The following is a 23730-nucleotide window of genomic DNA, read 5'->3' as shown; positions in this document are numbered from 1 at the left end:
TCTGACACCAGCCACCTGGACAGCTGATGACAACGTGGGTTTGCACAACCAAAGAATTTCTGCACAAACTGTCAGAAACCGTCTCAGGGAAGCTCATGTGGGTGCTCGTCGTCCTCACCAGGGTCTTGATGTGACTGCAGTTCTGCATCCTAACCAACTTCAATGGGCAAACGCTCACCTTCGATGGACACTGGATGAATCCCGGTTTAAACTGTGCCGGGCAGATGTCAGACGTGTGGGCAAGCGGTTTGCTGATGTGTACGACATCATGTTTGGTATTTTATTAGGATCCTCATTGGCTGTTGCAAAAGCAGCAGCTACTCTTCCTGGGGTTCCACACAGAACATGACGTAATACATTAACATTAATAGACAAGAACAGCTCAAGGACAGAACTACATACAGTTAAAGGCACAGCCTACACATCAATACATACAGTCAAACTATCTAGGTCAAATAGGGGACAGGCGTTGTGCCGCCAGGTGTTGCGTTATCTGTTTTTTTTTAAACCAGGTTTGCTGTTTATTTGAGCAATATGAGATGGAACGGAATTTCATGCAATAATGGCTTTATATAATACTGTACACTTTCTTGAATTTGTTCTGGATTTGGGGACTGTGAAAAGACCCCTGGTGGCATGTCTGGTGGGGTAAGTGTGTGTGTGTCAGAGCTGTGTGTAAGTTAAACATTTGAAATTTTCAATACATTCATGTTTCTTATGAAAAGAAGAAGTGATGTAGTGTCTCTCCTCGTCTATTAGCCAAGAGAGACTGGCATGGGTAGTATTTTTATCAGCCCTCTGATTACTTTATTTTATTTATTTATTTCACCTTTATTTAACCAGGAAGGCAAGTTGAGAACAAGTTCTCATTTACAATTGCGACCTGGCCAAGATAAAGCAAAGCAGTTTGACACATACAACGACACAGAGTTACACATGGAGTAAAACAAACATACAGTCAATAATACAGTATAAACAAGTCTATATACGATGTGAGCAAATGAGGTGAGATAAGGGAGGTAAAGGCAAAAAAAGGCCATGGTGGCAAAGTAAATACAATATAGCAAGTAAAACACTGGAATGGTAGATTTGCAGTGGAAGAATGTGCAAAGTAGAAATAAAAATAATGGGGTGCAAAATAAATAAATAAATAAATAAAATAAATACAGTAGGGAAAGAGGTAGTTGTTTGGGCTAAATTATAGGTGGGCTATGTACAGGTGCAGTAATATGTGAGCTGCTCTGACAGCTGGTGCTTAAAGCTAGTGAGGGAGATAAGTGTTTCCAGTTTCAGAGATTTTTGTAGTTCGTTCCAGTCATTGGCAGAGAATTGGTTTTGGGGGTGACCAGAGAGATATACCTGCTGGAGCGTGTGCTACAGGTGGGTGATGCTATGGTGACCAGCGAGCTGAGATAAGGGGGGACTTTACCTAGCAGGGTCTTGTAGATGACATGGAGCCAGTGGGTTTGGCGACGAGTATGAAGCGAGGGCCAGCCAACGAAAGGTCGCAATGGTGGGTAGTATATGGGGCTTTGGTGACAAAACGGATTGCACTGTGATAGACTGCATCCAATTTGTTGAGTAGGGTATTGGAGGCTATTTTGTAAATCGCCGAAGTCGAGGATTGGTAGGATGGTCAGTTTTACAAGGGTATATTTGGCAGCATGAGTGAAGGATGCTTTGTTGCGAAATAGGAAGCCAATTTTAGATTTAACTTTGGATTGGAGATGTTTGATATGGGTCTGGAAGGAGAGTTTACAGTCTAACCAGACACCTAAGTATTTGTAGTTGTCCACGTATTCTAAGTCAGAGCCGTCCAGAGTAGGGATGTTGGACAGGCGGGTAGGTGCAGGTAGCGATCGGTTGAAGAGCATGCATTTAGTTTTACTTGTATTTAAGAGCAATTGGAGGCCACGGAAGGAGAGTTGTATGGCATTGAAGCTTGCCTGGAGGGTTGTTAACACAGTGTCCAAAGAAGGGCCAGAAGTATACAGAATGGTGTCGTCTGCGTAGAGGTGGATCAGAGACTCACCAGCAGCAAGAGCAACATCATTGATGTATACAGAGAAGAGAGTCGGTCCAAGAATTGAACCCTGTGGCACCCCCATAGAGACTGCCAGAGGTCCGGACAGCAGACCCTCCGATTTGACGAACTGAACTCTATCAGAGAAGTAGTTGGTGAACCAGGCGAGGCAATCATTTGAGAAACCAAGGCTGTCGAGTCTGCCGATGAGGATGTGGTAATTGACAGAGTCGAAAGCCTTGACCAGATCAATGAATTACGGCTGCACAGTAATGTTTCTTATTGATGGCAGTTAAGATATCGTTTAGGACCTTGAGCGTGGCTGAGGTGCACCCATGACCAGCTCTGAAACCAGATTGCATAGCAGAGAAGGTATGGTGAGATTCGAAATGGTCGGTAATCTGTTTGTTGACTTGGCTTTCGAAGACCTTAGAAAAGCATGGTAGGATAGATATAGGTCTGTAGCAGTTTGGGTCAAGAGTGTCCCCCCTCTTTGAAGAGGGGGATAACCGCAGCTGCTTTCCAATCTTTGGGAATCTCAGACGACACGAAAGAGGTTGAACAGGCTAGTAATAGGGGTGGCAACAATTTCGGCAGATAATTTTAGAAAGAAAGGGTCCAGATTGTCTAGCCCGGCTGATTCGTAGGGGTCCAGATTTTGCAGCTCTTTCAGAACATCAGCTGACTGGATTTGGGAGAAGGAGAAATGGGGAAGGCTTGGGCGATTTGCTGTGGGGGGTGCAGTGCTGTTGACCAGGGTAGGAGTAGCCAGGTGGAAAGCATGGCCAGCCGTAGAAAAATGCCCTCTGATTACTTTATTTTATTTATTTATTTCACCTTTATTTAACCAGGAAGGCAAGTTGAGAACAAGTTCTCATTTACAATTGCGACCTGGCCAAGATAAAGCAAAGCAGTTTGACACATACAACGACACAGAGTTACACATGGAGTAAAACAAACATACAGTCAATAATACAGTATAAACAAGTCTATATACGATGTGAGCAAATGAGGTGAGATAAGGGAGGTAAAGGCAAAAAAAGGCCATGGTGGCAAAGTAAATACAATATAGCAAGTAAAACACTGGAATGGTAGATTTGCAGTGGAAGAATGTGCAAAGTAGAAATAAAAATAATGGGGTGCAAAATAAATAAATAAATAAAATAAATACAGTAGGGAAAGAGGTAGTTGTTTGGGCTAAATTATAGGTGGGCTATGTACAGGTGCAGTAATATGTGAGCTGCTCTGACAGCTGGTGCTTAAAGCTAGTGAGGGAGATAAGTGTTTCCAGTTTCAGAGATTTTGTAGTTCGTTCCAGTCATTGGCAGAGAATTGGTTTTGGGGGTGACCAGAGAGATATACCTGCTGGAGCGTGTGCTACAGGTGGGTGATGCTATGGTGACCAGCGAGCTGAGATAAGGGGGGACTTTACCTAGCAGGGTCTTGTAGATGACATGGAGCCAGTGGGTTTGGCGACGAGTATGAAGCGAGGGCCAGCCAACGAGAGGTCGCAATGGTGGGTAGTATATGGGGCTTTGGTGACAAAACGGATTGCACTGTGATAGACTGCATCCAATTTGTTGAGTAGGGTATTGGAGGCTATTTTGTAAATCGCCGAAGTCGAGGATTGGTAGGATGGTCAGTTTTACAAGGGTATGTTTGGCAGCATGAGTGAAGGATGCTTTGTTGCGAAATAGGAAGCCAATTTTAGATTTAACTTTGGATTGGAGATGTTTGATATGGGTCTGGAAGGAGAGTTTACAGTCTAACCAGACACCTAAGTATTTGTAGTTGTCCACGTATTCTAAGTCAGAGCCGTCCAGAGTAGGGATGTTGGACAGGCGGGTAGGTGCAGGTAGCGATCGGTTGAAGAGCATGCATTTAGTTTTACTTGTATTTAAGAGCAATTGGAGGCCACGGAAGGAGAGTTGTATGGCATTGAAGCTTGCCTGGAGGGTTGTTAACACAGTGTCCAAAGAAGGGCCAGAAGTATACAGAATGGTGTCGTCTGCGTAGAGGTGGATCAGAGACTCACCAGCAGCAAGAGCAACATCATTGATGTATACAGAGAAGAGAGTCGGTCCAAGAATTGAACCCTGTGGCACCCCCATAGAGACTGCCAGAGGTCCGGACAGCAGACCCTCCGATTTGACGAACTGAACTCTATCAGAGAAGTAGTTGGTGAACCAGGCGAGGCAATCATTTGAGAAACCAAGGCTGTCGAGTCTGCCGATGAGGATGTGGTAATTGACAGAGTCGAAAGCCTTGACCAGATCAATGAATTACGGCTGCACAGTAATGTTTCTTATTGATGGCAGTTAAGATATCGTTTAGGACCTTGAGCGTGGCTGAGGTGCACCCATGACCAGCTCTGAAACCAGATTGCATAGCAGAGAAGGTATGGTGAGATTCGAAATGGTCGGTAATCTGTTTGTTGACTTGGCTTTCGAAGACCTTAGAAAAGCATGGTAGGATAGATATAGGTCTGTAGCAGTTTGGGTCAAGAGTGTCCCCCCTCTTTGAAGAGGGGGATAACCGCAGCTGCTTTCCAATCTTTGGGAATCTCAGACGACACGAAAGAGGTTGAACAGGCTAGTAATAGGGGTGGCAACAATTTCGGCAGATAATTTTAGAAAGAAAGGGTCCAGATTGTCTAGCCCGGCTGATTCGTAGGGGTCCAGATTTTGCAGCTCTTTCAGAACATCAGCTGACTGGATTTGGGAGAAGGAGAAATGGGGAAGGCTTGGGCGATTTGCTGTGGGGGGTGCAGTGCTGTTGACCAGGGTAGGAGTAGCCAGGTGGAAAGCATGGCCAGCCGTAGAAAAATGCTTATTCTGTAATGTAATTCTCAATTATGGTGGTTTTATCAGTGGTGACAGTGTTTCCTATCTTCAGTGCAGTGAGCAGCTGGGAGGAGGTGTTCTTATTCTCCATGGACTTTACAGTGTCCCAGAACTTTTTTAAGTTAGTGTTGCAGGAATCAAGTTTCAGCTTGAAAAAGCTAGCCTTGGCTTTTCTAACTGCCTGTGTATAATGGTTTCTAGCTTCCCTGAACAGCTGCATATCATGGGGATTACAACGAAGAGGAAGACGTGCCACTCTGTTCTGGGCCAGCTGCAGTTTAACTAGGACTGTCCTTGTAGCACTGGACCACACAACTGGACAATAATCAATATTAGACAAAACTAGAGCCTGCAGGACTTTTGGAGTGTGGTGACAACAAAAAACAGTTAATCTCTGAAGAAAGGTAGAACAATCCACAATCAACAGCCTGATCAACTCTATTGCGAAGGAGATGTGTCATGCTGCATGAGGTAAATGGTCACACCAGATACTGACTGGTTTTTTGATCCACGACCCTACTTTTTTTTTTAAAGGTATCTGTGACCAACAGATTAATATCTGTATTGACAGTCATGTGAACTCCATGTATTAGGGCCTAATTAATTTATTTCAATTGACTGATTTCCTTATATGAACTGTATCTCAGTAAAATCTTTGAAAATGTTGCAAGTTTCGTTCATATTTTTGTTCAGTGTAAATGATATCGTTATAGTCCATAAACATAATGGATGTTTACTGAATGATTTGTTTTCTGATATTTAATTAAATACAGGACCTGTTACTATAGAAGAAGTCTATTTTAATTCTTAATGAACTCATCAACATACTTTTTTGAAAGGGCACCATCCAATGTATGTACGCATAAATCATCAGATACATTTGACTTGGTTTGAAGCATTAAATACCCATTTCAATTCAATTAAGGACATTTCTGCAGTGCAATAAAGACTGATTGTAGCGCTGACAGAGTCTGGTCAGCTGTGGGGGCAATAGCACCTGCTGTCTCGACCTCTGAATGCTCGACTATGAAGAGCTAACTGACATTTACTCCTGAGGTGCTGACCTGTTGCACCCTCTATAACCACTGTGATCATTAATTGACCCTGCTGGTCATCTTTGAACATTTGAACATCTTGTAGAACGATCTGTCTTTAATGGTCATCTACTGTTATAATCTCCACCCGGCACAGCCAGAAGAGGATTGGCCACCCATCAGAGCCTGGTTCCTCTCTACCCGGCACAGCCAGAAGAGGATTGGCCACCCCTCAGAGCCTGGTTCCTCTCTACTCAGCACAGCCAGATGAGGACTGGCCACCCCTCAGAGCCTGGTTCCTCTCTACCCAGCACAGCCAGAAGAGGACTGGCCACCCCTCAGAGCCTGGTTCCTCTCTACCCAGCACAGCCAGATGAGGACTGGCCACCCCTCAGAGCCTGGTTCCTCTCTACCCAGTACAGCCAGAAGAGGATTGGTCACCCCTCAGAGCCTGGTTCCTCTCTACTCAGCACAGCCAGAAGAGGATTGGCCACCCCTCAGAGCTTGGTTCCTCTCTACCCGGCACAGCCAGAAGAGGATTGGCCACCCCTCAGAGCCTGGTTCCTCTCTACCCGGCACAGCCAGAAGAGGATTGGCCACCCCTCAGAGCCTGGTTCCTTTCTACCCGGCACAGCCAGAAGAGGATTGGCCATCCCTCAAAGCCTTAATTAACTTATCAACATGCTTTTTTGAAAGATAGCTTTTCGGTGATCCAGATACCGAGATAAACTATATATACAAATCAAATAACATTTTATTGGTCACATACACATATTTAACAGATGTTATTACAGGTGTAAAGAAATGCTTGTGTTCCTAGCTCCAACAGTGCAGTAGATTCACTACAATACACACCACATCTAAATGTATGGAATTAAGAAATATATAAGTATTAGATTGAACAATGTTGGAGTGGCATTGACAAAATACAGTAGAATAGAATACAGTATATACATATGAAATGAGTAAAACAGTATGGAAACATTATGTAAAGGGACTAGTGTTTCATTTAAAGTGACCAGGGATTCCATGTCTATGTACAAAGGGCAGCAGCCTCTAAGGTGCAGGGTTGAGTAACTGGGTGGTAGCCAGCTAGTGATAACTATTTAAAAGCCTTGAGATAGAAGCTGTCTCTAGGCCCCAGCTTTGATGCACCTGTACTGACCTCGCCTTTTATATGATAGCAGGGTGAACAGGCTGTGGCTGAGGTGGTTGATGTCCCTATAGGTTTCCTGGAGGGCGGTGCAGTTGCCGTACCAGGCAGTAAAAGTTTGGTCTTAGGGGCCAAACTGAATTTTTTTCAGCCTCCTGAGGTTGAAGAGGCGCTGTTGCGTCTTCTTCACCACACTGTCTGCCTGGGTGGACCATTTCAGATTGTCAGTGATGTGTACGCTGAAGAACTTGAAGCTTTTCACATTCTCCACTGTGGTACCGTCGATATGAATAGGGGCATGCTGTCTCCTGAAGTCCATGATCAGCTCCTTCGTTTTTTTTATGTTGAGGGAGAGGTTGTTATCCTGGCACCACTCCGACAGGGCCCTCACCTCCTCCCTGTAGGCTGTCTCGTCGTTGTTGGTACAAACGTATGTGGACACCCCTTCAAATCAGTGGATTCGGCTATTTCAGCTACACCCGTTGTTGACAGGTGTATAAAATCGAGCACGCACCCATGCAATCTCCATAGACAAACCCATGGGGCAGAGCACAATTGGCCCAGAATCCTCTGGGTTAGGGGAGGGTTTTGCCGGCAGAGATGTCCTTGTTCCATCACGCACTAGCAACTCCTGTGGCGAATCCAGGCACAATGCACGCTGACAAGGCTGCCAGGTGTACGGCGTTTCCTCCAACACATTTGTGTGGTTGGCTTCCGGGTTAAGTGGGCATTGTGTCAAGAAGCAAGTGCTTCTTGGTTGGGTTGTGTTTCAGAGGACGCATGGCTTTCTACCTTCGCCTCTCCCGAGTTGCAGCGATGAGAAAAGACTGTAACTGCCAATTGGAAACCATGAAATTGGGGAGAAAAGGGGTTCGAAAAAAGAATGGGGAAAAAAAGAATGGGAATTAAAGAATGGGAAAAAAAGAATGGCCTTACTGAAGAACTCAATGACTTTTAAATGTGACACCGTCATAGAATACCACCTTTCCAACAAGTCAGTAAATCAACAACAGTGGTAGGTCAAACACAAGCTCACAGAATGAGACCGCAACACTCACTACCGAGTTCCAAACTGCCCTCTGGAAGGAATGTCAGCATAAGAACTGTTCGTCGGGAGCTTCATGAAATGGGTTTCCATGGCCGAGCAGCCGCATACAAGCCTAAGATCACCATTCGTAATACCAAGCGTCAGTTGGAGTGGTGTAAAACTCGACGCCATTGGACTCTGGAGCAGTGGAAACACGCCATTGGACTCTGGAGCAGTGGAAACACGCCATTGGACTCTGGAGCAGTGGAAACACGCCATTGGACTCTGGAGCAGTGGAAACACGTTCTCTGGAGTGATGAATCAGGCACCATCTGGTAGTCTGATGGACGAATCTGGGTTTGGCGGATGTCAGGAGAACGCTACCTGCCTGAATGCATTGTGCCAACTGTAAAGTTTGATGGAGGAATAATGGTCTTGGGCTGTTTTTCATTGTTTGGCCTAGGCCGCTTAATTCCAGTGGGAAATCTTAATGCTAGAGCATACAATGACGTTCTAGAAAATTATGTCCTTCCAACTTTGTTTTGGGAAGCCCTTTCCTGATTCAGCATGACAATGCCCTCTTGCACAAAGCAAGGGCAATGCAGACATGGTTTGTCGAGATCGGTGTAGAAGAACTTGACTGGCCTGCAGAGTCCTGACCTCAACCCCATTGAACACCTTTGGGATGAATTGGAACCCCCAACATCAGTCCCTGACCCCACTAATGCCATTTTGGCTGAATGGAAGCAAGTCCCTGGAGCAATGTTCCAACATCTAGTGGAAAGTCTTCCCAGAAGAGTGTAGTCTGTTTTAGCAGCAAAGGGGGGGGGGGCAACTCCATATTAATGTCCACAATTTTGGAATGAGATGTTCAACGAGCATGTGTCCCTACTTTTGGTCATGTAGTGTATTTATACATGGGGACACGATCCGTGAGCCAGTTAGGGCACTCTCCAAATATTGTAATTTAACGGAGGGTCTAGCACATTTTTCCTGTTTGTTTTACCTTTTTAGTCCAGGGTGCATTGCATAGTGCGGTTACCAGAGATATTATAGAAAGAAGATCGGAATTCAATGAATAAATGAACGTAGACGCCCCACCCAACAGACTGTCGACCAATTGGATGGACGTTGTCACCCTGCGTGACGGGGTTGCTAAACCAATCGTCACCCAATCCATTCTCAAAACCAGTGTATATGTCGAGAAATGTGCCTATTCTCTTCGAAAATACGTAATGTCACGATTCCAAAACTATACGACACTACAGATAGCAAGTTAATTATCTCACATCTCGGAAGATTTGTAATTTTGTACTTCTTGTTGACGAAATTCGTGCTAATGTTGGGTTTTTTGAGCTAGCGACCAACATACTTCCATTCACTTATTGAAGGAGTGCGCTCCTTGTCCCAGCATCTCCCAGAATGCACCGTGCGGCATATTGACGTAATATGGGCAACGTGTCTCCCATCTCCTCAAATGTATTAATGCTGTTGCGAATGTTAGACTCCACTCAGTGAGGCATATCGGTCTGCAGGTTGAATATGGTGAGATTGTAGGCTCCTAAATGGATAGTGCGGTTTTTATTGCTAACTAGCTACGTTAAGTGCTGATATTGTATTTGGTATTACTGTGTGTAGCTGCGTTTGTTAGCTAGCAAATTAGTCAGTCCATAGAGAGATTATTGTGAATTTTGTAGTCGATTTGAGCTGCAACAGATTTCCATAACGATTTTCCATGTTACTACCAACCTTATTACAACGCCATTTGTTGACAAAAAAAAGAGTGTTCTCACATTTTAGTGTTAATTAACACTGTATATTAAAGTAATGAAAGGTTTTGGGTGGGTTTTTTTTTTGGGGTGGGTTTTTTAAGAACCCATTTCCATTCAACAAAGGCTTTATTTTCGAACCAGCTACACACATTCTGGTCCAGGCCAATTGATGAAAGCCTCTGAATAAGCAATGAGTGATCCACAGTGTTGAAGGCTTCAGACAGGCCAATAAAAGGGCCGCACAGTGTTTTATCTTATCCAAACAATTAAGAACATCATTTCAAACCAAAGAAGTAGCAGAGATGGTGCTATAACCTGGTCTGAAACCTGACTGTATAAGTTCAACATTCACCAAGGCTTCTAGAATTTTTACTAAGCAAGAGCGTTTGTAAATGGGGTGATAATTATTTAGGGTCCAAAGGTCACCAAAAATCCCAGTGGCTTATGACCACATATATGACCAAAAGCAACCCAAAATATGTTTGGGGGGGAATAGTGATAATTGGAGAACATGATGTCACAAGAGTTGACGTATAAACCATTTATTTCAGTCTGTCACACCTGAAGATGTACTAATCACCATTGTCCTAATACGGGATCGAGCCATTTAGACAAGTCTCTGTGAGAACCAGCATATCCATGTCATAAACACAGATATCAAGAAGGACCATCTTTGACATCAACCTTTGTACATTGATACGTAACAGCCCTCTCTCTCTACGTGTGGCATATTCATATGTGTGGTATTCTTTTTAAATAATACCTTCATTTTTTATTGTATTTTTATTATATTTATTGTTTTACTTTAAAAAAAGAACTGCATTGTTGGTGAAGGTCTTGTAAGTAAGCATTTCACTGTAAGGTCTACTACACCTGTTGTATTCAGCATTTCACTGTAAGGTCTACTACACCTGTTGTATTCAGCATTTCACTGTAAGGTCTACTACACCTGTTGTATTCAGCATTTCACTGTAAGGTCTACTACACCTGTTGTATTCAGCATTTCACTGTAAGGTCTACTACACCTGTTGCATTCAGCATTTCACTGTAAGGTCTACTACACCTGTTGTATTCAGCATTTCACTGTAAGGTCTACTACACCTGTTGTATTCGGCATTTCACTGTAAGGTCTACTACACCTGTTGTATTCGGCATTTCACTGTAAGGTCTACTACACCTGTTGTATTTCAGCGCATGTGACAAATAACATTTGTTTTGATTTGACAATGGGGCTAAAAGTAACATAGTTAACACTGGAATTCAACTTTATGGTCGTAAGATTATTGTTGACAAAACCCCCTGGGAATATGGTTATCTGTAGCAGTGGTTCTGGTCGAAAGTAGTGAACTATGTAGAAGAGTGTGTCATTCGGGACGTTGACTCAGTCTCTCTGTCAGAGTAGTTGACTGGTTCTCCACTCGGCTCTCTCAGTGGGTATAAAGCTGTGTTGTAAAAGCTGATATCGTTCTGACTGCCAAGTAACACCCACCAGCAACACTACTGTGTATTTAAGACCTTGGCTAGTGTGCGTGTGTGTGTGTGTGCGCGTGAGTGCGTGTGTTTGAAAATGAGTGTGCCCTTCCCCACTCTCTTGTAAGCCCAGTACTGTGGCCATAAGAGTCCTTTGAGGGATTGAGTGTTATGTTGTTTGGTGTCTGTTGAATGGAGCCTTCTCAATGGATGTGCATTAGGCAGGGATGGAAACAAAAGACACTAGAGGATCAGAACATGGTGGAGCCATTCAACACCTTATAAATGATTCATTAACATCATCATGTTCGTCACATAATGAGATGAAACAGGCAGAACGTGGTTCAATAGAGAAACAACTGAACAGATGTTCTGTGCAGCGGTCTTTAAGGCACTGCATCTCAGTGCTAGAGGCGTCACTACAGACCTTGGTTCGATCCCAGGTTGTATCACAGCCAGTGGTGATCGGGACTCCCATAGGGCGGCGTACAATTGGCCCAGCGTCGCCTGGGTTTGGGGAGGGTTTGGCCGGGGTAAGCCGTCATTGTAAAAAAATAATTTGTTCTTAACTGACCTAGTTAAATAAAGGTTGTAGAGAATATAAATATGTTGTAGACAACTAGTTTTCTCACCAGAGATCCAAAAATAAGGTACATTTAAAAAGTCTCAAATGTGATTGGGTTACATATCAAAGCACTGGCATCACATCAAACATGCCATGTGATCCGGCACCTAGGCCTTTTACAGATTTATAGGAGGTTCACCTGCCTACAGTGTCTTTTCAAACGAGTGACTCAGGAGGGAGGGGTTTAGTCACCGTGTGTAAACATGATGTTACTGTTGTGAGTCACACTCCATACTGAATCCAGATGGTTAGTGAGGGGGTAAGGGTTTGAGGGGACAGTTTGACTCACACACACACACACACGAAACTTAAGTCTATAAAATAAAACAGACCACAACAGCTTTTATGATTGTACACAACCTCTGAAAGACACACATAAAAGTTGGAGAGGTTATATACACAGAGAGGTTGGAGCAGGAGACTGTTATATACACAGAGAGGTTGGAGCAGGAGACTGTTACATACACAGAGAGGTTGGAGCAGGAGACTGTTATATACACAGAGAGGTTGGAGCAGGAGACTGTTATATACACAGAGAGGATGGAGCAGGAGACTGCCACACTGGGTGACTGTGGAGCAGTTGTTGTGGGCGGTTAAGTGCCTAGCTCAAGGGCACAATGGCAGGCAATGGCATCTAGGATTTGATGCCATCAACCCTGCGGTTGCCAGCTCACTTCCCGACAGATTTGTCCAGTCGGACCCATGATTTAAACTGACAACCCTCCGGTTACTGGCTACCGTGTAACCACTAGGCTACCTGCCGCCCCAATTTTGTCCTAAAATGTGACAACAATGTAATAACAATTTTATCCTCCCTAATTTTCTAAACTCCTCTGGTCTTCTCTCTGCATTGACAGTAGATCGTTATCACTTCCCTGATCTTCCCAGTCAATTTAGTTCATCATATTACATTACATTTGGTTGAGGTTGACAGACTCTTACATGGAATTATCTCAAATCTGTTGACAGTCAAACTAACAAAGCCTGCTTTATAACAACAAGGAAGCCCAATCTGTTTACACACACACACACACAAACACACACACTCTCTCTCTCTCTCTCTCTCTCTCTCTCTCTCTCTCTCTCTCTCTCTCACACACACAAGGGTGAATTATATTGAAGTACTGTATGCTGTCTGAGCTCGTAGCATAGTGCAGAACCACCCACAGCCCTACATACCATAGCAGTCAATGGTCTATTGATTCAGTTTGGCCCAGTGGGAAAGCAATATTTTCCAACATTACTCTGGTCCATTTCACTTTCACTCTCAAGCCCCTCCTAGTTCCACCATTTCACTTTCACTCTCTAGCCCCTCCTCCTAGTTCCTACCATTTCAAGGCCTGAGTCAAGGTGAAGCCACCGCCATTTTGTCTTTATTTATCCAGTCCAGTCTATTAAGATCTATCAACCAGCTCACAGACTGTCACCAGCTCAGACTGTCACCTGCTTACCGTTACCAGACTGTTAACAGATTGTCACCAGCTCACAGACTGTTACCAGCTCACAGACTGTCACCAGCTCACAGACTGTTACCAGCTCAGACTGTCACCAGCTCACAGACTGTTACCAGCTCAGACTGTCACCAGCTCACAGACTGTTTCCAGCTCACAGACTGTTACCAGCTCACAGACTGTTACCAGCTCACAGACTGTTACCAGCTCACAGACTGTCACCAGCTCACAGACTGTTACCAGCTCACAGATTGTCACCAGCTCACAGATTGTCACCAGCTCACAGATTCTCACCAGCTCACAGATTGTCACCAGCCCAGACTGTCACCAGCTCAGACTGTCACCAGCTCACAGATTGTCACCAGCTCAGACTGTCACCAGCTCACAGATTGTCACCAGCTCAGACTGTCACCAGCTCACAGATTGTCACCAGCTCACAGACTGTCACCAGCTCACAGATTGTCACCAGCTCAGACTGTCACCAGCTCACAGATTGTCACCAGCTCAGATTGTCACCAGCTCACAGATTGTCACCAGCTCACAGACTGTCACCAGCACATGCAAGCTTTTGGTTCTCAGGGCCAAAGGTTGCAGAGGGCCATTCATGGGTCCAAAAACCAGCATGATCTAGAAAGAACTGGCATTTATGGTATTGTTAGCATGTCCTATAGAGCACATGGCTGTTTGTGAAGACCCATGCCTGTCATTTAGATATATTTCTGAAATGTATCAACATTTTACATGACCCCTCAGTCATCAGGCCTATAAAGTTAACACTTTCAGTTTAAACAGTGTGTGACCAATGACATTGGTTTGTATGTGTAGGCCTGTTGTACAGTAGGTGTGCAGAAAGAAAGACTGTAGAGCTTCTTTCATTGAGACAGAATGACTCACTGTTGGTCTCGATGGTCTAGACAGACACAGACTTATGGGAATTGTTTTGAAGTTTTGGACGTCTGTCCGGCTAAGACAGGTGAAATTAAAGTTAAGTTGTGAAGTTGACATTGTGAATAGAAGGTCAATTGGTGAAATTAAGGTGTCAGGGAAAAGGTAGAACTACTTGAATGACTTGAATGATTTTTTCTTCAATCCCTGTTATGTACTGCGGAGGACAAACCAGCAGAGAGAACCGAAACCGCATCATTTCCTCCTCAAGGCAAGAGTGGGCTCGCTGAGGTGAGTGGGTGGTGTGTAGATGGGTTGCAAAACCTGCTCGGAGGAGATAATCGCTAAAACACAGGTAAAACACTCTCAAACTACTGTAGGGCGATGAAATAGAAGTTAACTTGCCAAAGGAAATAAATCACTGAATGAATATTCTCAATATCTTTAGGATGAGACATTAACTGGGACTAATTATATTATATGAATAATTATCTATGGGAAGGGTTAGGCTCTAGACACATATAGGCTGCGTTTACACCATCAGGTAAACAACATGGTGACTACCTGCCAAATATCTACTTTCACCAGTATATGTTTTGACAACAAGTAGAGAAAGCCACCAAACACTACTGATATGTGGTGACTGCCGTGCTTATTCACTACTGATATGTGGTGACTATCATGCTTATTCACTACTGATATGTGGGGACTATCATGCTTATTCACTACTGATATGTGGTGACTATCATGCTTATTCACTACTGATATGTGGTGACTATCATGCTTATTCACTACTGATATGTGGTGACTGCCGTGCTTATTCAGTACTGATATGTGGTGACTGCCATGCTTATTCACTACTGATATGTGGGGACTGCCATGCTTATTCACTACTGATATGTGGTGACTGCCGTGCTTATTCACTACTGATATGTGGGGACTGCCGTGCTTATTCACTACTGATATGTGGTGACTATCATGCTTATTCACTACTGATATGTGGTGACTGCCATGCTTATTCACTACTGATATGTGGTGACTGCCATGCTTATTCACTACTGATATGTGGTGACTGCCGTGCTCACTACTGATATGTGGTGACTATCATGCTTATTCACTACTGATATGTGGTGACTGCCGTGCTTATTCACTACTGATATGTAGTGACTATCATGCTTATTCACTACTGATATGTGGTGACTATCATGCTTATTCACTACTGATATGTGGTGACTATCATGCTTATTCACTACTGATATGTGGTGACTATCATGCTTATTCACTACTGATATGTGGTGACTATCATGCTTATTCACTACTGATATGTGGTGACTATCATGCTTATTCACTACTGATAAGTGGGGACTGCCATGCTTATTCAACAAAACTAACAAACTGCACTATAATATCAGCTAGTCCTGACAATAATATCTCTCCCTCTATAAAATAATATCACTCCCAGTTCCCCAATGTCCTGACTGCCCCCAAATCAGCTGAGTGAATGACCAGTGCTGTCTGCCAGATGACCAGTGACAGAGAACCTCTGTTCTCAGGACAGTGGTATTGTCTGTACGTGCCCCACCCCACCCAGACTGTTAAATGGTGGTTGTATCCGGCGCCTGGCATCACTCCTCTCACAAGGCGGACCAGGCTGAGAATGACAAAGGCCTGCTGTAGTGAGACAGAGAGAGGGAACAACCAACAATAGTGGATCATGGGCGTTGTTCTTTTGTGTGTGCGCACACACACATACGCTCACGTTCACACACACGCACACACACCCACACACGAGCAGGCCATATCCTAACTTCCATATTAATATACTTGATATTTTCCCCATTGACATCAGTTAATTATTCATGTGAAAGTTTGAGTCAGCCCAAAGAACTTCAGTCAGCTCTAATGGCAGAATCTTCTCTGCATCATCAGAGTGAGAGAGCAGAGTCAGAGGGAGGGTGAGAGGAGGAACCCCCTCCCTGCAGACATCACAGTAAGCTGGAGAATGCTGCAGACTGCAGTGGAGTGGTATCTGCAGAATCACAGGGTTATGTTTGAAATGGGTCTGTATGTGTATGGATCCTGCATTCAAATCAGTCTGTCTGTCTGTCTGTCTGTCTGTCTGTCTGTCTGTCTGTCTGTCTGTCTGTCTGTCTGTCTGTCTGTCTGTCTGTCTGTCTGTCTGTCTGTCTGTCTGTCTGTCTGTCTGTCTGTCTGTCTGTCTGTCTCTCTCTCTCTCTCTCTCTCTCTCTCTCTCTCTCTCTCTCTCTCTCTCTCTCTCTCTTTCTATTGGTCTCTCTCTTTCTCTCACTCACTAGTTCTGTCTGTCTGTCTGACTGTCTGTCTGTCTGTCTGTCTGTCTGTCTGTCTGTCTGTCTGTCTGTCTGTCTGTCTGTCTGTCTGTCTGTCTGTCTGTCTGTCTGTCTGTCTGTCTCTCTCTCTCTCTCTCTCTCTCTCTCTCTCTCTCTCTCTCTCTCTCTCTCTTCTCTCTCACTCACTTTGTCTGTCTGTCTGTCTGTCTCTCTGTCTCTGTCTCTGTCTGTCTGTCTGTCTGTCTGTCTCTGTCTGTCTCTGTCTGTCTGTCTGTCTGTCTGTCTGTCTGTCTGTCTGTCTGTCTGTCTGTCTGTCTGTCTCTCTCTCTCTCTCTCTCTCTCTCTCTCTCTCTCTCTCTCTCTCTCTCCCTTTCTATTGGTCTCTCTCTCTCTCACTCACTAAGTTCTCTGTCTGTCTGTCTGTCTGTCTGTCTGTCTGTCTGTCTGTCTGTCTGTCTGTCTGTCTGTCTGTCTGTCTGTCTGTCTGTCTGTCTGTCTGTCTGTCTGTCTGTCTGTCTGTCTGTCTGTCTGTCTGTCTCTCTCTCTCTCTCTCTCTTTCAAAGGGATCAGAAGATAAGTAAATGAGCGGGCGTAGACTTAAGGGATTGTCTGAGGGGAAGGAAATAGTATTTTTCTGTATGTCCTTTATCTAACTCTCCTGGGAGGACTGGAATAATCGTTTGGTCAATGGGAAAGGCCCCTACCTCTCATGGTGTTCCAACATGAGAGGAGGCCATCTGGGCAGTCGTGGATGATGTCATTACAGTAAGTAATAAGTCTCCCTCCATCAATATTTTTCATCGGGAGTAGAGGACAGGGCAGGCTTGACTAGATCAGATTACAACAGAGTCCCTCACACTATAGAGCTATGGGGCCTAGGGCCTAAGCTGTGGCCAGTGCCATTGGTTATTGTTAGAAAGGATGCCTGAAATAGACGTAACATAACAAGCCACTAACTTACAATTACTGTACATATGGTCCAATCAGAGATAGAGAGGGGGGAGGGACAGATAAATAGAGCGGGGGGAGGGACAATTGGCCACAAAGCCACCCAATCAATCAATCATGCGCTCTTGGTAACAATCAATTACAATCCCACAAGGTCAGCAACACCAATATCCATGACATTTGACTGAGTAACAGTCATTTCATTGCACAGTAACACTGTTTATGTATGTGCTTGTGTGTATGATTGAGTGTGTGTGTGTGTGTGTGTGTGTGTGTGTGTGTGTGTGTGTGTGTGTGTGTGTGTGTGTGTGTGTGTGTGTGTGTGTGTGTGTGTGTGTGTGTGTGTGTGTGTGTGTGTGTGTCCTTCCTCCAAGGGAGGAATGAAGTTACCATATAGTCCTCTTTTATAGAAACACAAAGCTACTGTCATTTCATTGTACAGTAACACTGTTTATGTATGTGCTTGTGTGTATGATTGAGTGTGTGTGTGTGTGTGTGTGGCACGTGCTTGTGTGTATGATTGAGTGTGTGTGTGTGTGGCTCGTACTTGTGTGTGTGTGTGGCGCGGGCTTGTGTGTGTGGCGCGTGCTTGTGTGTGTGTGTGTGTGTGTGTGTGTGTGTGTGTGTGTGTGTGTGTGTGTGTGGCGCGTGCTTGTGTGTGTGTGTGTGTCCTTCCTCCAAGGGAGGAATGAAGTTACCATATAGTCCTCTTTTATAGAAACACAAAGCTACTGTACACAGTATACCCATTTGGGTTACTCACCGTTTAACACTGGAGTCTGATAAGTGACATCTACCTCCAGTGAAATATGTATAATGATATAAATTCTACTAAATTCAAGCAATATATGAAATAGCTTGTTGCGGTGTAATAACGGTATCATCTTTAAAAACAGAAATTAGATGTTTTCCACATCCTAAAGAAAGTGAAAAACCTTGTTACAGAGTGAAAGATTCAGATCTGCTCAATTTTCTTCAACGAAATGGAAATGGAAATGGAATTCAACTGAAATTGAAAATAAATTTTAGAAATGAATGAACCATTATTCATTATTTTCATGCTGAATCTCAAATCCTTTGGTGAACCTTTCCAACATTGCTACAAAAAGATGTCTAAGAGATATTCTCCTCTGCAGAACCTCTAGTAAACATACAGAGAGCAAGGAACCATTCATAAAACATGACTACCTGAAAATAACATCCTCTCCTTGCCTCTCACCTCCCTTGTCTCCTCTCCTACTCTCCTCACTCCTTGCCTCTCACCTCCCTTGTCTCCTCTCTCTCCGTCTTCTTCCCTCCCTTGTCTCCTCTCCTACTCTCCTCGCTCCTTGCCTCTTCCCTCCCTTGTCTCCTCTCCTCTGTCCTTTCCTCTTCCCTCCTACTCTCCTTGCCTCTTCCCTCCCTTGTCTCCTCTCCTCCTTTCCTCCTTTTTCCTCCTCTCTCCTCCTCTTCTCTCCCTCGCCCCTTCTCCCCTCTTCGCTCCCCTTTCCCTCCCCCCTCTTCCCGCCCTCTCCTCCACTCCCCTTTCCTCTCCTCTTTCCTCCCCTCTTCTCCTCTTCTCTCCTCCCCTCATTTCCTCCCCCCCTCCTCTTCTCTCCCCTCTCATCCTCTCTCCTCTCCTCTCCTCTCCTCCTCCCTCTCCTCTCCTCTCCTCTCCTCTCCTCTCCTCTCCTCTCCTCCTCCCTCTCCTCTCCTCTCCTCTCCTCTCCTCTCCTCTCCCTCCCTCCCTCCCTCCCTCCCCTCTCTTCTTTCTCCTCTCCTGTCTTCTCCTCCCCTCCCCTCCCCCCTTCTCTCCTTCCCTCCTTTCCATTCCTCACTGCTGTCTAATCTGGGCCACAGTGCTGCTGCTAGCTGGTCTGTGTAAATGTGAGCGAGTGCAGCATCAGGAACAGACAGGCCAGGGTTATTTATATCATACCATACCATACAGAGAACCAGCCAGGCCAGAGTTTGTGTGAGTATATAGATGACAGACACCAGGAATATAAATCTGAGACAACACCAAATAGAGCGCTGCTAACCGGTGCACAATGAGTCAGTTTAGCATGACAATGCGAGAATCGGATGGGGCGGGAGGGAGGGGGGAGGAAGGGAGACTCTCAGATCTAGACCATAAATCTGTAGGGAATATGGACCTGTTTCTAATGGTGGTGAACGACAGCAGGTTCTCTGATAAAATGGAGTCCTTGATATGAACAGTAAGCAGTGACTGTAAATGCATGAATTCATTCATTCATTCATGTATTTATTAGACATTTTCCAGGATGAAATCTCTTGAGATTCACCATCTCATTTTCAAGAATTTCCACAATTCTTGTTATAAATATTTATGAATATATATATGACAACTATTGTCTTATAATAACAATGAATTAATAATACAAATAATAATAAACTTTCATTTACAGCAAACGAAAGTTTCAAACACTCACACACATTAAAATAAAGAAGTAAATGAACGAATAAAGGCTGACAGCATCTGTGCTGTGTCTGGAAAAGGTCATTGATGCTTGGGGATAGTTGGATTTGTCAGGGATCAGACTGGCAACCCTGCATACCAAATCCAGGTGCACTAACCAGGTGCCAATAGAACTAACCCATCTGACTGGTCTTGGCGGCTAAGGCAGGATGAGCATGGCAGCTCTATATTGATTATGTGTGTGTAGTGTCGTGGACAATATTCAATAAGTCCCATGGCACTGAACTGGTGAAGTCCTCACACTTTAACCAGGTATTGGGATTAGTACCATCAATCTGACGTGTCAGGGGTGTAATCTTCCAATTCATTGCCTGTCCTCTATAGTTTAATCTTTATCTTATTTAATTTCAACTTTATTTGTCCATGTGGGCCAGTTGAGAACAAGTTCTCATTTACAACTGCGACCAGGCCAAGATAAAGCAAAGCAGTGCGACAAAAAACAACAATACAATCTCATCAAACACCCTGTTTTTACAATTCTCTCTAAGCAAATATTTGTATTTGAACATTAACAAATGAAAAAATTAACAATAGTAATACAGTTCATATAAACCAAATGTGTTTCGCCCTCCTGAAAAACCTGTGTGTGCTTCAATGTAACCTTTGTTAGTCTATGCAACAATGTTATGGTTACAATGACACTCTTCAAAAAAACAGTGTAAAACCCGAGCCAACACCATGTATGTATACATAGGTTTAAGACCAGTCCATGTAAAGTGACCCTTTGAAAGCAGTTGAAAGTTTTTGTTGTTGTAATAAACTCTTCGAGCTCGGCTCCTCTGTAGCCTACCGACACCATTGGGTGGCGAGGGGTTGATCATGTGATCTGATTCCACACTTCGGACGCCATTTTGGAGGAAAGTTTGGAATTCCTGATACATTGGTGGAAAGAAGGAGGAGGGGAGAGCGCCGAGCAAGGGAACTTTGACTTGTGGAAATATTGCCGGACCGAGATAGATAAAAGCTTAAGAGCGGGAAACGAATAATTCAGCACTCAGAAACAAAAAAGAGGATTTAGTCCCTAAATGCACAGACTGAACTTTGTGGATTCGTTACTCGCAGTTTCTTCTGCCACTTTGGAACTGCACTGCACATGTTGTCAGATTTTCAGGCTGCTGAATGAATTGCACCGTACAGAGCTGGGCTTGCCGAGAACCGGTTTGTTGATGTTTAGTGTATGAGAATTGCTTGGAGATACGAACGTGACACACGGCAGTAGTGTTTCCACATAGCTGTTAGTGGGAAACTGGTGCCGGGAATCCTGCGCTGTCTCTACTGGCACCAACCTAAATGAACCCTGTCACTTAGCCCTGCCAGGGATACAAGCTGGTCACATTGGCATTCACGGCGGGTCATCTGAATAGGCTTTAATCTACCCCCCCCCCAAAAAATCGGATTCATTGCATGTTTATAGTCCAGTAAGAAAAAAACGGTGCCTTTTGTAGTCTATTGAACGGGCGGGAGCTATAGCGCACATTGCGTTTTTTGAGGAGAGAAGAGACTAGTTTCTGTTCATGCTAAAACGGTGTAAACTCCTGGCTCTGCCCCTCTGGCAACTGTAGCAAAGGATATCTGAAGCAAGGGAGTGTAGGCTACTACACCAAACATTAGCCTGCACGAAACAGTGCCTGCGTCTACTTTTCCTGCTGCACTTGGGAGCTGTCATGCCTATACGAAAGAAAGGTGAGAATCCCGATTCGTCTGTTTTCTGAAAGATATCACATGTAATGGCAGCCTGCTATGAAAGCGATATGCTACATAATGCCAATAGCTGTAGCAAGCTAAAGCAAACTACAGCAGGCCAATGCAGACGAATATATATATATATTTTGCCACCTCATGTGTTGCCACATCAACTGATATCGTGCAACAAATATAGCGACAGTCAGAGACACATATGTTGCATATTACACGTGAGTTGTTGCCAATGCATTCAGCCACCTGACTGTCTCTCAGTCACCGAATATGAAACCCTTAGCCAGTCTGTTGATATCACATAACCTATATCAATCCCATAACCTATATCGATCCTGTTGCTTTAAATGTGATTATGTATCAATGTAGTTGCCATTTATTCACTCATTGCCTTGTTGGTTGTTGATGTGATTTGCTTACAGATGCTCAAAGAGCTTTACTGCTCATGGAGGAATACAAGACGAAACTTGGACAGACCGAAGACAGACAACTCAGACAGTCATTAGAAAGACTCATCAACATCTTTCAGAGCAACCTCTTCCAAGCCTTGATCGGTATGATACCCCCTTCATTCAAACCCAGGCCTAATCTGTTCCCAAAGTCTGTCAAATCACTCCACTTCCTCTTACTTTTCCCCTGTATTGTCACCTGCCTAACCTGCTTGAGCAACACAAACAGGTTTGTCTGTTTTTACCCGGAACCTGCCTCTCCCCTACCCGTAGCACACCGATCTCAACATGTTGAAGTGTTTTACCCAGCAAGGAAGACCGTCACTTAATTCCAACAGAATGGTCATTATAAATCTGTTTTAATTAGAATAATTTCAAGTTATCCTGTGCCTTCTCTTAGGTTTCATAACTGTAATGACATAGTAACTACTATACCACTGACTCGTTTCAAACTGAATTAGTTTGGTTTCCTATCGCTACGATTCAGTCCTTGTTTTCTGTGGGCTGTCTTTTAGTTTACTGACTTGTAATAACTTTCTTGTTCCCAAAGTAACCTACTGACTGCTTGGCATGAGGGCGGCGTGATGTAAAGTCTTGTCCTAAAAGCTGTGACACCACGGCAACGCCACGGCAATGCCACGGCAACGCTACAGAGCAGGAATTCCCAATGTGTTGTTCATTTTGGCGTGCCCCTCCTCTCCTTATTGTAGTATTGACCCAGAAGTGGTGGTTTTCGGGTGCCTGGCCTCCTACCAAGAAGCCGTCTCGAATGTCTTGAGTTACATCTCTGTTTTTAAACTGTGTGGTGTGTGTGTGTGTGTGTGTGTGTGTGTGTGTGGCTATGTCCCCCCTTTTATAGGCCCTGCATTGCAGTATAAGGCCAGTATAATTATTTGTTTTTCCAGCTGATTTCAACACCCAAAGAATCAAACAAAACATTGTTCTGTGTAATTGCGGGCTTGTGTGCTGAAATCAGCCATTTTTTTTGATAAAAACGTCATTTTATGTGACGACAGAGCTGCAGTCCTCCCACTCTAGTCGCTGCTCAAGTCCCATCGTAAATCGTTGAGTTTGAGTCGCGCCAGTATTTTGTTTGACTGTTTTGATTGAATTACAGGCCTACACAGGTTGAGAGTCGTCTGCTATAATCTGTCACAGTAGCCAATAAAGAGGGTGTGTGTTGTACTGTAGATGGTTGGACTTAGTAACAACATCTCCTCTAATATGCCCTTTAGATCGAAGGTCTGGGAAGATACCCGGCTGCTCACGAGGCAGATACTGGCTGTTGCTTTACTCTGTTTTTTTGGGGGGGGGTTGGTCCTCCCAACAAAAGTTAAAGAAGGGTCACATTTGATCACGGCAGTGAGTGAAAGGTTCTGTCGATGTCTGTCACCCTAGAGAAGATGCTGTGATCCGGTGTTTAATATCAGTTGTTCCAGGATGAAAGATACCATTAACAACCCTGTCAACTCTGGGAAGACACTTTTTGTTGTTGATTTTGTGATAAAACTTCCAGTCTGGACAGTTGGGCGAACTCATTTGATTCCTTTCCACCAGCCCACTCCTG

At 44.3% G+C, this 23730-nt stretch overlaps 1 protein-coding gene across 8 annotated transcripts in view; it reads left to right on the top strand.

Annotated features, from left to right (window-relative positions):
• Nucleotides 1-20876: 20876 nt before the first annotated feature.
• Nucleotides 20877-23730, top strand: part of LOC123996580 (disks large homolog 1-like) — a 320554-nt gene continuing 317700 nt past the window's right edge. For 4 of the 8 annotated variants that reach the window (XM_046300047.1, XM_046300044.1, XM_046300056.1 and 1 more), the window contains exons 1-2: nucleotides 20878-21702; nucleotides 22137-22268. In XM_046300047.1, the coding sequence (XP_046156003.1) occupies nucleotides 21684-21702; nucleotides 22137-22268 (151 nt within the window). In that variant the 5' untranslated portion in view covers nucleotides 20878-21683. Of the gene's footprint in view, nucleotides 21703-22136; nucleotides 22269-23730 lie in introns of all 8 variants that reach the window. The other 4 variants (XM_046300045.1, XM_046300039.1, XM_046300038.1 and 1 more) reach the window with 2 other exon arrangements.

The sequence above is a fragment of the Oncorhynchus gorbuscha genome, linkage group LG15 (genome assembly GCF_021184085.1).
Source record: "Oncorhynchus gorbuscha isolate QuinsamMale2020 ecotype Even-year linkage group LG15, OgorEven_v1.0, whole genome shotgun sequence".
In the NCBI taxonomy this organism is placed as follows: Eukaryota; Metazoa; Chordata; class Actinopteri; order Salmoniformes; family Salmonidae; genus Oncorhynchus; species Oncorhynchus gorbuscha.
This window is presented reverse-complemented; position numbering and strand designations above follow the sequence as displayed.